Source organism: Bos taurus, chromosome 2 (genome assembly GCF_002263795.3).
Source record: "Bos taurus isolate L1 Dominette 01449 registration number 42190680 breed Hereford chromosome 2, ARS-UCD2.0, whole genome shotgun sequence".
NCBI lineage: Eukaryota > Metazoa > Chordata > Mammalia > Artiodactyla > Bovidae > Bos > Bos taurus.
This window is the reverse complement of record NC_037329.1, coordinates 85,246,997-85,263,802: the sequence shown is the minus strand read 5'-3', so window position 1 is coordinate 85,263,802 and position 16,806 is coordinate 85,246,997. Positions and strand designations below refer to the sequence as shown.

At 35.9% G+C, this 16,806-nt stretch overlaps 1 protein-coding gene across 4 annotated transcripts in view; it reads right to left on the bottom strand.

The window, feature by feature from the left end:
* CCDC150 (coiled-coil domain containing 150) overlaps positions 1-16,806 on the bottom strand; it is an 86,122-nt gene that overhangs the window by 64,380 nt on the left and 4,936 nt on the right. For all 4 annotated transcript variants that reach the window (XM_024981182.2, XM_059878688.1, XM_059878684.1 and 1 more), the window contains exons 3-9: positions 14,999-15,210; positions 14,704-14,882; positions 12,282-12,350; positions 7,419-7,535; positions 5,953-6,082; positions 3,119-3,162; positions 1,345-1,437 (exon numbers count right to left, since the gene is read on the bottom strand). In XM_024981182.2, the coding sequence (XP_024836950.1) occupies positions 1,345-1,437; positions 3,119-3,162; positions 5,953-6,082; positions 7,419-7,535; positions 12,282-12,350; positions 14,704-14,882; positions 14,999-15,210 (844 nt within the window). The remainder of the gene's footprint in view (positions 1-1,344; positions 1,438-3,118; positions 3,163-5,952; positions 6,083-7,418; positions 7,536-12,281; positions 12,351-14,703; positions 14,883-14,998; positions 15,211-16,806) is intronic.

Here is a 16,806-nt window from a genome sequence, read left to right as displayed (position 1 = left end):
ATACAAACTATTCATTGAGGAACACTTGAGAGGTGAGACAGAGGAGAACTGTTGCTCTTTGAAAAGAAATAACTAATATTCTTTAGAGTTAGATTGCTGGGCTCAAATTCCAACTGTGTCACATATTAGTTATATTATTAAACCTCTCTGTATTTCACCTTTCTTACCTTTAAAATGAGAAAAAAGTTTCTGTAGTAGTGCTATTGAGAGAACTACAATTTGTTAGTAACATAGTGTACAGTATGGGTTGGGTAAATCTTAACCATCATTTATAGTAAGAGTAGTAATAGAGAGCTGGAGCATAAAGAAGGCTAAGCACCTAAGAATTGATGGTTTTAAACTGTGGTTCTGAAGAAGACTCTTGACAGTCCCTTGGACAGCAAGATCAAACCAGTCAATCCTAAAGGAAACCAGCCCTGAATAGTCACTGGAAGGACTGATGCTGAGGCTGAAGCTCCAATATTGTGGCCACCTGGTGGAAAGAGCCCACTCATTGGAAACGACCCTGATGCTGGGAAAGATTGAGGGCAGGAGAAAAAGGGGATGCCAGAGGATGAGATGGTTGAATGGCATCACTGACTCAACGGACATGAGTTTGAGCAAGTTTACAGGAGATAGTGAAGGACAGGGAAGCCTGGGGTGCTGCAGTCCATGGGGTCACAAAGAGTCAGAGATGACTTTGTGACTGAACTCATTAGTAGTTACTGTTAACACTTTTACGAAAGGACACATTTTGTATTTTCTTTATCATAAAGAGCATAGCAACACTATGATCCTAACACTGAAACATCAAATTGTACTAACAAAAAGTTCTTTCAACTGATCAACACTATTTCATTGAGCCCTATGAGAAATAACACGGTTTCCTGTATAGGTGGTGACTCCTCTCTATACACATGCATATACACAAAACATTAGCTGAATTTGGGGACCACCATTCCACATTAAATGATTTCATACACCTCCAATATCAGCAATTATTTATTAGGTTCTTACTGTGCTTTGACAAAGAAGACACAAAGAAAGAATAAGACATAGCCCTTGGCACTGAACTGCTTAGAAGTTCAACGGGGGAAATAAAAGGTATATATTTAATGAGTAAATTAGCACACAAAGTATAGACTAGTGAATGACGTAACAGTGTATCTCAGATACCTATGTATCACAGGAATTTAGAGATGGGAATTGGAGTTAATCTGATGATGCTTCATAAATGAAACAAATCTTAAGGAAATAAAAATTTTAGATGATGGCAATGGTATGAATTTATGTAACCAGGATTATTCTTGGTTACTTAATTGAACAAAATTACCGTCTAAACATTAGAGAAATGGGAAGATTTACCTGTGCTTTTTCTGATGCTTCATGAAGAGATACTATTTCAGACCTCAAATATGCATTTCCTTCATGTTCCTTATTGAAAGACATCTGTATATTCTATAGGGAAAAAAAAATTTCTCATTTTCTATGTTTAAGAGTTATTACATATACCTCTATCAAAATACCCGTTCTGTACTGTGGCCAGTACCAGTTCAAGTTCTAATGATACACATAGAAAAGGACTTTTTTAAGATTTTGGTATCTTCAACTCCCAAATGTCTATTTATAAGTTATCAAAAATATTTATTAAAAATATTTTCATACTGGGATTCCAATTAGAAAGAATTTGCTTAGAAATCTGAATTAAAGAAAACAAACCTTGGTATTTACCTAGTATTCATATGTCAAGAAAACTACACTAAGATGAAATATTTGTTAATTACATATACATTTCTTCCAAGTAGCAGTAACATCTTATTATTTCAAAGAAACAGATGCAAGGATCTTTTCAAATTGTAAGTAGGGGAAGATATTTTCATCAAGGAATACCTGTGGAGCAGAAGAAAGTGCCTTCATTCTGTGAAAAAAGTGTTCCCTTTCAGATGAGGGAAGGTGACAGGGATGTGAGTTGTGGGATGGTCTACCTAACCAGTACTTAAGTCTAATGGGGATGAACAAAGTCTAAGTCCTCTTCCTTCACTTTTCTAGTTTTCCAGAAGAAGCATCAAGTAAACATCATATAACATCTACACCATGAGACTGATTTAGAAATGTTTTAAGATATAAAGGTAGTAACATTTATTTCTATCTTTTTTATTTTATTGTAGTAGAATACACATAACAAGATTTATCATTTTAACCACTTTTAAAATCTTTTTAATGAAATGTCTTTTTTAAATTGAAGTATAGTTGATTTAACAATATTGTTAGTTTTAGTGATTCAGTTATATATAAATGTTATATATTTATTCAGTTATATATAAATGTTATATATTCAGTTATATAAAAATGTTAATATATATTAACATTCTATATTATATATTAATGGTTAATTATAAATGGTTAATTATATATATAATTCTATATATAACATTGATACTATATATTATATAATGTTAATATATATAATATATACATAATATATATATGTTTATATTATATACACGCATATTATATAGTAATATATGTATATATAATGTATATATATTATGTATACAATAATATATACATATATAATAAGAATATATATAATAATATACACATTCTTTTTCAGATTTTCCCTTATGGGGGAAGGGTGGGGAGGGATAAATTAGGAGGTTGGGATTAACATAAAATAACAATCAAAAATGACCTACTATATACATAGCACAGGGAACTATACTCATTTTTACCATTTTTAAGTGTACAGTTCACTTAAAAATATTTACGTATCAAGTTTGTTTAGTTCAGCAGTATTAAGTACATACATTCATGATACTGAGCAGCCATCAACAAAAATAGTTAATATTTCTTACATATTATTAAAAAAACTTCATTACAGTTCATTGACAATAGGTATAAAATGCAAATACATCTTATTTTTGCCAATTTACCTTTTTTCAAATTCTAATAATCTGCATGAAATAATTTATTTAATAATATCCAGTTGATAACAGTTCTGGATATAAACTCATATACACTGAAACTTTTAATAAAGATTTTAGAAGAATCAGAAGGACTATAAACCAACATGAATGAGGAAATATTACTTAGTGAAGAGATGAAAGAAAACCTCTGTACTCTAAAGCTCTAAATTTACCTTATTTTCTTCAACCAACTTGGAAATGATGTCGTCTCTAGAAACTAAAGACAAAAAGTTCACATAACTAAGATGTTAATAACTTACAACTATATTGAGATAACATGGTATTTTTTCGCCTGAGAAATTTTCATTTTTTAAAAAAGATTTTTAGTCTGTATTTTGCAGAAATAAGCAGAACGCCCGTATTTCTATCATGTTTTTATAGACTTGAAACTAAATCATGGAAAACTAGTCCACAGTCATATGCAATGGTAAATGAGGCCACATTTTGCTCAATACACAGATAATGACAAGTTTCTGAGGGATTTCAAGCCGGCGAGGCAAACGATCAAAAGCTGTTTTGTTAGATTACTCTGACGAAGACTCCATAAAAACAGGGAGATCAGTTTAGTAGCTGTTGCAGTAACCGAAGTGTAAAACAATGAAAGCTGCTCTAAAGTAATGACAATGGGAATGTAGAAGAGTAAGCAGAAGATTGTCAGGACTTGGTGACTGACCAGTGAGGTGAAGGCAACAGATGAGTCAAGAAAATTATCTAGTGTGCCGCCCTGGACAGCGGAGTGGATGGTGGATCTAATGAAATACAGAATTCAGGGCAAGCAGCAGGTTTGGGAGATATAATGAGTAATAATGACTCCAACACTTAAGCTTTCATCATGTGTTTTGAGGTATTTGTAAGGTATCTAAATATAGATGATTAGTTGGCAGTAAGATACCATCTGGAACTCAGGAGGATGATTTGAGGTGTGTGTGTGGGGGGGCGGGGGGGCGGCGATTTGAAACCACTCAGAGAGTCTGTATATATAGTGAAGAGAAAACCAAAGACAAAAATAGGCAAATAGTTTGGCATTTCCTTCTCTAGGGGATCTTCCCGACCCAGGGATGGAACCCGAGTCTCCTGCATTAGCATCAGATTCTTTACCACCGAGCCACCAGGGAAGCCCTTGATATACTAGTAGCCAAAATACATAAACTCTTCTGAGATTAATATTTGGCTTCACAGAAAATTCATAAAGATCTATTAATTTTGTCACTTAAGTATTTAAAGCCAGAAAAATTATAAAACACATAAAAATTCACATTTACGATATACTCAGGAAAAGTATACTTCTTGAAATTGAGTTCAAGACTTATTTTAAATAAAGTCTAATTTAACGTATGTGAAGGATCAAAAAGGTAAACTATATGATCTATCTTGGAAATTCCACTACTCAAAGGAAGAATCAAAGTTTATTCTATTTAGGAGAACAATGTAATCACTTTAGTGTGTGTGTATTCATGCACACACATATATATACATATTTATTGCTAATAATAAAAAGGTACATTTTAAAATCCATTGAAGCAAATATCTAAAGGCATTCCTTTTACTAATCTAGTTATAATAACTATCAATATTTGTATTTTTGAGTAATAAAACTGCATGCATGTAAAACATCTATTATTCAATATGAAGCATATAGCTGGTATTGAGACAGGTCTCTTTTTCTTTATGTTAGTTTGAATTACTGTTGTTCTAATCTTAATGTTTTTAATGGTCTTTCATATATTCTTTAAAAATTCAAAAGGAAAGCATTAATCTATCAAGAAAGAAACATTTTTTAAAAATCACTTAATCAGAAGGACAACTAATATAACAGAAAGATCTGTATTTTAGTCCCAGCTATTCTATTTATTGGGGGTCCTTCAATATACATCTTTTATTCTTCTGTAGAATGAGGTATATTTTATCTTTCTCACAAGTTTGCTGTAAGGCTCAAATGGGATACTCATAGTATCATAAAATGTAATTGTGTTTTTTTAAGTATGCAATCATAGGAAGACAGAAACTTATTCTGGAGCATTATCAGTGAGAACTTCACAGAATAATTCACTACTTGACAACTATATGGCAAAAGAGTACCTTCTGCTAAAAGCAGCAAGTAAAACCATTAAATGGATTACTCTTTGCTCTATTTTTTTTTTTTTTTATTTCATTTCTCTTTCCTCACCCTCATTACAGCCACACTGTAGAAGCCGCAATAACAAGAACATTGGGTTTGGAGTTAGAAGATCCAGTTTAGGTCTCACTTCACTATTTATTCATCCTGTAACTCTGGAAAGTATAGGTAGTTTTGTGTATTACCTGAGATAATTTTTATGAAAGCCCTATTTAAACCATGAAGTGTTATTTACTTGTGAGGCACTGCACTGGAACTCTGATTTCTACAGTGAGATCTCTTTGAAAACTGCCTTTATAATTATATATTAACAAACAGCAGTCTGATAAAGGATGTTGGATTGGAAGAAACATGTCTCCAAGCACCCTGGGATCAAGTCTAGACACTTCCATTTTCTAGCTTTGCATCTTTAAGGACTCTTTAAAAAAAAACAAATGTTAAACAAGTTAATCTAAGCTCTGTCTATAGTACCTTACAACCATCCATTTCTACAAATATAAGTTCACCAAAATAGACTGATAACCTGAAGAATGGAGAGTCTGACATGATAAATGGTTAGAATCAGTAACTCAGCAAGGATTAATGGCCTCATTCTCTTATTAGCACTCTATAACCCAACATTCAATCTAGATTCATAGAACCCAAACAGTCCCAAGTCCACAAACAATTAAATAAACTTGGTAAAAATCTAAATAATTAGTTTAAAATTAAGAGGGTCAAATTCTAGTTTTTTCCCCTCAGTGCCATGGACAGAAAGAAAGTCAGCAATTTTTTACATTCTGTGGGAATACCAGTATCACTGGCCACTACAAGAATTTGGAATCTTGAAAGCTTGTGCACAAAATCTCAACAAACTAACAAAAGTGAAGTTTCCAGCATCCATTTTCATACCAAGGTCAGACTTGAGCTGTGAGGAAGCGGTCTCCAACTCCCCTTTCTGTTGTTGCTCCTGTGCCAGTAGTTCCTGGGTGGTCTGAATAGAACTGCGTAGGGCAATGCAGTTCTCCTGCAAAATTTGCACCTGAAATTGTGCAAAAAAAAAAAAACTCCTTTTAAGCTATCTTACAGCACAGGTGTAAAGCAGATTTTCTGAACGTTACTGGAGGAAGAAGCAGGATTTTTATGTTCAAGATCTCAGCAGAGTACAGCATCCTACAGTGGGGCCATCCAGGAGACGTCTGTGCACTCAACACAGCAGGCACCAGCTCAGGACCAACTGCTGAGCACTCGAGATGTGGCCAGCGTGAGGCACGGAACCTTTACTTTTATTTAAACTAATTTAAATGTAAATAACCACATGTGGTTACTGGCCTCTATACTGGCAGTATAAATTATAGCAATAACGGATCATTTGCAAATTCCTTAAGTAGAATCCTTTAAATAATTCCACTGTTAGGGACAGTACTGCTTAAAATAATAAACATTACATAATCTAATTATAGGTATTAGGATCTGAAGCTACTGATTGCCTTGGGTGCTTGTAATTTAGAATCTTCTAAATTAACTCCTGGAGTTGGTGATGGACATGGAGGCTTGGTGTGCTGCGATTCATGGGGTCACAGAGAGTCAGACACGACTGAGCAACTGAACTGAACTGAACTGAAATTACATATGCGTGAGTGAACTTGAGTGACAAACTCAGTCATGTCTGACTCTTTGCGATCCCATGGACTGGAGCCTGCCAGGCTCCTCTGTCTGTGGAATTCTCCAGGCAAGAATACTGGAGTGGGTGGCCATTCCCTTCTCCAAGGAATCTTTCCCACCCAGGGATCAAACCTGGGTCTTTGGCACTGCAGGCAGATTCTTTACAATCTTGAGCCATACATATAGGTACTTCAAATAACAACTTTTGGAGGCAAAAATATTATGCTAAAATAGATAACGAGAACTGAAAACAGCAATGTAAACACATTCCTGATTACTTGACTTACTGGTATTCTTTGCTTCAAATGTCAGCTCGGTTTAATCCTTCTTTTCTATCTACATCATGTACATATAATACGAGACTAGGGCAATACCTTCCAAAGTCAATTCCTGGAACACAGAGTATGTGGTAGGGGAATGATTCCCTCCCAGGAGCTAAGAGTTCACCTCTATAAACCCTGACACATAATAACTTCTTTGTCCTTTGCTTCCCCATTCATAAAGTAAGAGTATTGGACTGAACGGCATCAGAGTGCTTATTTTGGACTAAAATTTTTTAAGTTGTAGTAAGAGTGTTAATAGCGGATTACTAAAGGAAAGAATTTAATAAATCTAGAGGAAATAAGCAAAACTATAGGTTTGTAGCCAAAACACTGGCTTTTCCCTTTTGGTTTCACTTCCCCAACATAAACAAGGAGAGAAAATCTCACTACCTGTTTCCGTTCCACCTCCACTGTTGCTTCCATTTCTTGTATTCTCAGTAGCAAGGCTGATCCAGATTTCTCAAGAGATTCCCGTAGGTGCTTCTCCTGGGACAGTTGTCTCCTTAGCTACAGAGTAACACTGCAGTTAGGTGAGACCAAGGGAACTTCACAGCAGTTTAACAAAGATCAAAGTCACCATGAAAAGTTTATAGACATACCATCTCACTTCCATTCTTCATACAGTTATGACTGCCCAAAAACATGTTTTTGTTTCTCCCTAATGGTTAACTTTCTAAGAAATGCAGGGTCAAATTTGTTACCCTCACCTTCCTACTATATAAGTCTGTTTTCCAAACTGCAGTCAAGACTCATTTGTAAGTTGCAAGAAGCATTTGAAAAGGTGGGCAAAAAAGAACACAAAGAAAATACTGGAGCACACAGCAAGTAGTGAGTACCACTTCATGAAACGTCTGTGTATGCTGCTGCTGCTGCTGTGTAAAATATGTCAGAAGTTTGAGAAACACAAATACGTCTTATGTATTTTCTGTATTTTAACTCTATTTTTCTATGATTTCTTCATCTACATATGTGTATGTGTTTTTTATCCCATAATATTATAACCATTTCTCTGAAAGCTGTTTTAATTATGTATTGGATTTTTTTGTGTTAGAATTTAAAGATCAGAAAAAATAATGAAGTAGTTGCTAAGTAGCAGATAAAAATAGCATTCAAGAATTTGGGTACACTGATCTTATTTCTATCCATAAATGACTATAAGTCAGATAAAGATACAAAGAAGGTTAAGTTTTTTTTTTTTCCTTCTTTCCAATTCAAATGGAAACTGAACGTGGCACTAGTGGTCAAGAGCCCACCTGCCAATGCAGGATACAGGAGACTCCGGTTCAATTCCTGGGTGGGGAAGCCCCCTGGAGGAGGGCATGGCAACCCACTCCAGTATTCTTGCCTGGAGAATCTCCATGGACAGAGGAGCCTGGGGGCTGCAGTCCATGGGGTCGCAAGGAGTCAGACGTGACTGAAGCAACTGAGCATGCATGCATTCCTTTTATAAACTGATAATAAATTGAAAGAAATTCTATTTTTAAACCCCAGTAAAGACAACTTGAGTATATTTTATAACTCTTTTCTACATTGTACATATGTAATTTATAAGTGTCTTCTTGAAGGATGGTGTATTTTACAGTTTTAAAGTTTTTTAAAGTGAAAAGGATGAAAAGTATGTTGATATGAAACTGTTACAAGATAGACTGTTTTGGAAATGGTCTATGATTTTCTTAACATACACCTAATACTGAACATCTGGACATTTCCAGTGTCTTGCTATTCCATACTGCTCTGCTGAACATGATTGTGAATAAACCTTTCACTGAATTTCTCATTATTTCCTTGAGATAAATCCTACAAAAGGAATTACTAGGTTAAAAGTATAAACACTATTTTAGACTTTTCATACATTTTATAATTATTCTTCCAATCTTACTTTCTTATCAGTAGTATTTGAATAAATGCCATCAGCACTAGAGATTATCACATTATTAAATCTTTGCTAATCTAATAAATAAAAGGCAATATCTTAATACTTTTTTCATTTCTTTGGCTCCTAGTGAGATTAAAATTTTCCAATATGGTTATTAATTCTTCACATATTTTCTGAACTGTTCTTATCCTTTGCCCACTGATTTTGAGGTTTTCAAAGTCATTTAAAGTTCTTTAAAAGGTACGATTATTAACTGTCTAATTTCATTATGTTTTGTTTTTTTACATGTATAAGATTTTAATTTTTATATAGTCAAACCAACTGAGCTTTTAATAATCCTGTTCCTTCAAGTTTCAAAATTCCTTCCTTAACCAATGATCAGTTAAATATTAGTTTTATTTAAGAATGAGTCATAGTTTTTGCCTTTGGCTGTACTTTTCAGGTTCTATTTTAGTATCAGATTACAACTACTTTATAATTTAAGAGAAGCATCATATACTCTTCTAAGCTCTACATCAAATTATACAGTATAATTTGCTCAAGATATAATTTAAGTGCCTTAGAAAAGAAATCTTTATTTGACAATTATACTACTGAGATACTCATTCCTAAAGCTTTATTAAGGGCAATCAGTTAATCTATTTCATGTTTATCAGAATCAGATTTTATATATATATTTATCTCTTAGAAAGGATATATACTGCATTTACTCTATTCTTTGTATAGCTCTGTTATGGGTTGAACTGTATCCCCCCAAAATTCACATGTTGAAGCCATAACCCCAGTATCTCAAAATATGACCATAAACGGAGATAAAGCCTTTAAAGGGTCATTTCAGTAATGAGGTCACTGAGGCGGGCCCAAGCCAACGTGACTGGTGTCCTTATAAGAGGAAATCTGTACACAGAGACACCAGGGATGTGTGCACAGAAAAAAGACCATGTGAGGACACAGAGAAAAAGGCAGCCACCTGCAAGCCAAGGAGAAAGGACTCAAGAAAAAACCAAGCTTGCTGATATCTTCATCCTGGACTTGTTGCCTCCAGAACAGTGAAACAAAAACTTCCATTGTTTAAGTCTAATGTGTGGCAGTGTGTGGTAGCCCCAGCAGAACACATCCTCCTTGCTCCACATACCCTCAAGACGTTCATGTTTGACTCATACAGTCCTTCTTAGGTCCTCAACAAGTTCAACGAAAATTCAAGATTTTACCACAGCACCAAGAATTAAGACTTTTCCAATAAAAAAACAACACTAAGTGGCAATCCAATGGAGAAAGGATAGTTTTTTCAACAAATTGGTGTTGGATCCACTGGACATACACAAACTCATATAAAGAATCTAGATACAGACCTTACACCTTTCACAAAATTAGCAATTCAAAACCTAAATGTAAAATGCAAAGCTATACAACTTCTAAGATAATACTGCATAAAAATCTAGGTGACTATGGGTTTGGCAATATTTTAGATATAATTACCAAAAGTATAATCCATGAAAAAAGTGGTAAGTTGAACTTTATTAAAATGAAAACCTTCTGCTCTGCAAAAGACACTGTTAAGAGAAAAGACAAACTATGGATTGGGAGAAAATATTTGTAAAACACATATGGATAAAGGACTGGTATCCAAAATATAAAAGGAAGTCCTAAGACTCAACAATAAGATTAAAAAAAAAAAAAAGGCCCAGCTGCAAATGGGGAAATGGTCTCAGATACCTCACCAAATAAGATAAACAGATGGCAAATTAACATATGAAAAGATGCTAAATAATCACATTATCAGAGAACTGAAAATTAAAACAAAATACTACTATACATACATCTATTAGAATGGTAAAAACTCAAAACACTGGTGAGGATGTGGGACAGTAGGAACTCTCTTTCATTGCTGGTGGAAGTGCAACATGGTACAGTCATTGCAGGGCAGGTTGGCAGTTTTTTAGACATCTAAACACAAGCTTACCATAGGATCCATCAATCATGCTCCTAGGTATTTATCCAAGCAAGTTAACAACATGTCCCAAAATAAAAAAAAGACCTGCACATGAATGTTTATAGCAATTCATGATTGCTAAACTTGGAAGGAACCAAGACATCCTTCAGTAGGTGAAGGGATAAACTTTGGTACATCCAGACAATTGATTTTTCTTCAGTGATAAAAATAAATGATCTATTAAACAATGAAAAGACATGGAGAATTTAAATGCATATGCTAAATAAGTGAAAGAAGGCAGTCCAAAAAGGCAACATATTGTATGATTCCAACTACAGAGACAATGAAAACATTGGTAGCTGCCAGGTGCTTGGGAAAAAGAGGGTGGTGATGATGAGTGTGTAAAGCAGAGGGTATTTTTAGGGCAGTGAAGTGAAACTCTTTTGTATACTGTAATAAATTAAAAAATGAAACAATCTAAACTGTGGACTTAGTAATAATGTATCAATTCTGGTTCATAATCAAATATAACAAATCAAAGGCACCAGACTAATACAAAATGTTTAATAATAACAGAAACTCTGGGGGTGGGGAGAAAGGGTATATGGGAACTCTGCCTATGTGCAATTTTTCTAAAAACTTAAAACAGCTCAAAAATCTATTAAAATATCCAAAGTATTTTTTTTAATGTGAAACAATATATTCCAGCAATGAACAATAACGCTTTTGTCAGCAATTACTGATAAATAAAGCACTTCACATAAGAGAATGTTCCAGATATAGCTACACTTACCACCTTAAGCACACTAAAATTTATAATTTTTAAAATACTATATCTATTTCTGTTTTGTAGAACAGAATATTTTAAATATAATTTGATCCTTTTGATTTGGACTAATGTCAATTATTCCATCAGGGGATACTGAGGTTTTTAGGACACTGTCAGGGTGTATTGAGTTAGTAATTCTGACTCTTCCCACTGTTTTCAGCTGCAGATTTTTAGTCCAACAACTTTTAGTAGCCACCTACTTCATAATTCCAATCTGTTATCTACTTAAATAGAGGCTGAAAGTTATAAGGTAAAATTAGATGAGCAGACTTATTAAAAGCTTTTTATTTTAAACATTAAGTTAATGTAAAAGGTCTTTGTGTGAAGGGGTCCACTAACTAGTGGACGGGCAACTGCATGAGTTCCATGGTTACTGTTTCCCTCCTGACTCAGAGAGCAGTTATTTTTTATTTCAGTTTTTATGGCATTATTGAGGTGAAAGGAAGTCTTAATGTCATATAAACGCAGGTATGACTTCAAGCCCCATATTTTAAAAGTCTTCCTGATAGTCACATTTTCTTCTTCAGTGGTTTCTTCTCACTCTATTCACTTTCTTGACTTCCCCTCTACAGTTCCAACGCCCCCTCCACCCCCTCAGCATCCTTTTTACCTTACCTCTTGAATTTTAAGGTTCATTTTACGTTTCGTGGTCTTCAGTTCCTCTTCAATAATAGCCGCATTCTTCTAAAAACAGAAGTAGAAAAGGTTCTAAAATCTGATAGGAAAACTGTCCACAGGTATATAAAATCTAGACTTTTGAGGGAAATCTATAAAAGATATTCTGACTACAGTTATAAATATTTCTTAATATGAATCTAAAGAAATTATTACAATGAGATATTTAAAGTTATTTTATTACTTTGATTCATGACTTCTATCATTTTCCCTTTTAGATCATTAAAAAATGATTAGTCACAGGTACCTCCTGTGTAAAATTCAATCATCAGAGGAAAACCTGGTAACTGCTAGATATTTTTCTTATGGGATATATTCCTATTTTTTTTAAAGTACTCTATTTCTTCTAGGGCTTCCCTGGTGGCTCAAAGGTAAAGAATCCACCTGCCAAGGCAGGAGACATGGGTTTGATCCCTGGGTCAGGAAGATCCCCTGGGGAAGGAAATGGTAATGCACTCCAGCATTCTTGTCTGGGAAATCCCATAGACAGAGGAGCCTGGCGGCATATAGTCCATGGGGGTCACAAAAACTCGGATACAACTTAGAGACTAAAATAACAAATATCATTTCTTCTAGCCTCAGATATGCTTAGGAGTTGAGGATGAAAAACACAGCTTTCACTATTCATTCTTTCATAAGATGTAAAACCTCAGAGTCATCTATGCCTTCTTCCCTACCTTGAGCCCCTGCCCAATACCATATTCCAGCATACCTTTCTTTTCAAAATGCCACAACTGTAGTTCAGACCTAATACGGCCTATGCCTCAAATAATGCAATGGATTCCTAACCAGTTTTCCTGTCTCCAGTCTCTCCTCCTATAATTGATACTCCATACCAGGGACCCCCAACCCCTGGGGCCATGGACCAGTACTGGCCTGTGGGGTGTTAGAAACTGGGCTGCACAGCAGGAGGTGAGCATTGGGTAAGGGAGGGAAGCTTCCACTGTGTCTATAGCCGCTCCCCATCACTCACCTTACTGCCTGAGCTCTGTGTCCTGTCAGATCAGCGGCAGCATTAGATTCTCACAGGAGCATGAACCCTACCATGAACTGCACATGTGAGGGATCTAGGCTGCGTACTTCTTAGGAGAACCTAATGCCTGACGATCTGAGGTGGAGCTGAGGCAGTGGTGCTAACAATGGAGAGCAGCTGCAAATACAGATGATCAGTAGCACAATCAATGTGCTTGAATCATCCTGAAACCATCCCCATGGAAAAACTGTCTTCCAGAAAACCATTTCCTAGTGCCAAAAAGATTGGGGACTGCTGTCCTATACTATTTCTGGATTAGTTTTCTTATTTTCATTATGTCACTTTCTTATCTCTGGAGAAGGAAATGGCAACCCACTCCATTACTCTTGCCTGGAAAATCCCATGGACAGAGGAGTGTGGTAGGCTACAGTTCATGGGGTTGCAAAGAGTCGAACATGACTTCACTTTCTTATCAAAAATCTTAGTCACTCCCCCAAAGACCAAGCCCAACTACTTGAATACTCTTGATTTTGAGATCCTTTATGAAGTTAGCCCTAGCTGATTTCCAACTTACTTCACACAAACTGGTGTGTCAGGCACACAAACACTCTGGTCAGGCTAGCCTATGCCTCTCCCCCTAACTGCATCCAGCAGAAAGATGCAGGTTCAAATCTGAGATACAGGAATAATACAGGGAAGTGTGATCTCAGAGAAGTGACTTCTCTCTGGGCCCCAGTCCTCTTATCACTAACATAAGGACAATAATACCCTAACCTGGAAGTTTTGCAGAGATTAAGCAAAGTAACATGTTTTAAAGAAAAAAATCTCTGTTATACTGCCTGGCCTATGGAGGGAAGACAAATTTCTTTCCTTAGTCTTTATTTTTTGCTGCCTCTGTGAGTACTCTTTGAATTGTCCATACCTCTCTGCTTTACCTTCTAAAGGTTCAGCTCAGGTCCTGTCTCTTCTTTGAAGCCTAGCCTAATCTGTTCTAGACAAGACATGTACATCTTAAACCTGCCTGAACATAAAACACTTAGCTGGCAATATTGGCTTACATTTGTCCTATATTGGCCTTTTGTATTTCTTATACCCTTATTTTTCCTCTTTAGTTTCCTGCTGTGCCTTCTTCTCCAAGGAAGCATATAAGCTTTTGAAGAACTCAGACTCCCTCACACCTCTGGGTCTTCAAAAGTCGCATAGAAGAGCTCTATAAATATTCAGTTACTAAGAGCACACAATGCTTTACACTGTCGATGGAGATAAATTTCAAATGTCAAGATCCTCACATCAACATCACCTATTTTTAAAAGTCAGTTTTTTGGGTCTGTTGCCTCCTCCAGCTAACACATAATGGTGAATTTGTTATCCAGAACTTTGGACACAAACCTTTGTCTCAGAGGCAATCTCCAGAGTAGCAGTCAACCTCTGCACCTCGTCTTGTGCTTTATCTTCCTCCTCTTTTACATCTCGCAGTTGCTGGCGCAAATTCATCACTTCTAGTTGCAACAGCTTGAGGTCCTTGGAATGCTCCTCCTGTATTGTATTCAGTCTCTCCTTCAGAAAATCTACCAGACAGGACAGAAGGGTCATCAAGCAGCTTAAAGAAGGTGAGGAAAAGAATCACAAACTCATCAAGCACCCACACAGGACCAACTTTCTGGTGATTCTCTTCTCTCTGTACCTGTTTTCTGTGGGTTCAAATCCTTTTCAGTTTGCAGACGGAAGATGTTCATCTTCAAGGACTGGATGAGACTTTCCAGACGGCACATTCGATTGACCAGGAACTCACAGTTTTTCCACAAAATATTTGTTTTTCCTGAACAAATTATCTCATTCTGGATAGGTCTAGTGATGTTCTGGCTCACAGAACATTCTGGAGTTTCCAACTGGCCCCTGGACAAAGATGCCAATATAACAATATTATAAAGTAATCCCAACCATTGAGTTAGAACTGGACATGGCACAACAGACTGGTTCCAAATAGGAAAAGGAGTATGTCAAGGCTGTATATTGTCACCCTGCTCATTTAACTTATATGCAGAGTACATCATGAGAAACGCTGGGCTGGAAGAAGCACAAGCTGGAATCAAGATTGCCGGGAGAAGTATCAATAACCTCAGATATGCAAATGACACCACCCTTATGGCAGAAAATGAAGGAGAACTAAAGAGCCTCTTGATGAAAGTGAAAGAGGAGAGTGAAAAAGTTGGCTTAAAACTCAACATTCAGAAAACTAAGATCATAGCATCCGGTCCCATCACTTCATGGGAAATAAATGGGGAAATGATGGAAACAGTGACAGACTTTATTTTTTGGTGTTCCAAAATCACTGCAGATGGTAACTGCAGCCATGAAATTAAAAGATGCTTGCTCCTTGGAAGAAAACTTATGACCAACCTGGACAGCATATTAAAAAGCAGAGACATTACTTTGCCAACAAAGGTCCATCTAGTCAAGGCTATGGTTTTCCCAGTAGTCACATACGGACATGAGAGTTAAACTATAAAGAGAGCTGAGCACGGAAGAATTGATGCTTTTGAACTGTGGTGTTGGAGAAGACTCTTGAGAGTCCCTTGGACTGAAAGGAGATCCAACCAGTCCATCCTAAAGGAAATCAGTCCTGAATGTTCATTGGAAGGACTCATGTTGAAGCTGAAACTCCAATACTTTGGCCACCTGATTCGAAGAGCTGACTCATTTGAAAAGACCCTGATGCTGGGAAAGATTGAAGGTGGGAGGAGAAGGGGACGACAGAGGATGAGATGGTTGGATGGCATCACTGACTCAGTGGACATGAGTTTGAGTAGGCTCTGGGAGTTGGTGATGGATGGACTGATGGACAGGGAGGCCTGGTGTGCTGTAGTCCACAGGGTCATAAAGAGTTGGACACGACTGAGCGACTGAATTGAAACTGAAACCACTGAGTCAATGTTGCATTTCTACTGAGAATAAACAGTAAGTTCTTTAGTTAACAAATATCTGATAGCCTCTGCAAACTTAACTATAGAGAGAACTATTAGGTAAATCCCATAGACAGAGGAGCCTGGTGGGCTACAGTTCATGGGGTCACAAAGAGTCAGACATGACTTAGCAACTAAACGACAACAACTAGGTAAAGAGAATGAGACCAGTATGGGATGGGTAAAAATTACTGACATTTTAATGGTTGTTTTAATCTGGATTTTTCATAAACTTGCTTTGTATGTAAAAACAAGTGATACATAAAACATGCTAAATGCTAATTCTATAACATAAAATTAAGAATTAGTTAGCATGGAGGCAATATACTCACATCCTTCTTAGAAAAATTTTTAAACAAAGACATAATAAAAATTCCTATTTCGTTCTAACATACTCAACATTGGTACAATTTTAATCTTTTAACTGCTCAACAGTTATTTACTCTATAGGTGCTGTAACACCAATCATACTAATTTTTGATCTTCATAAGAGACATTCAGGAAATATATATATGTAATTTTAAAGAAA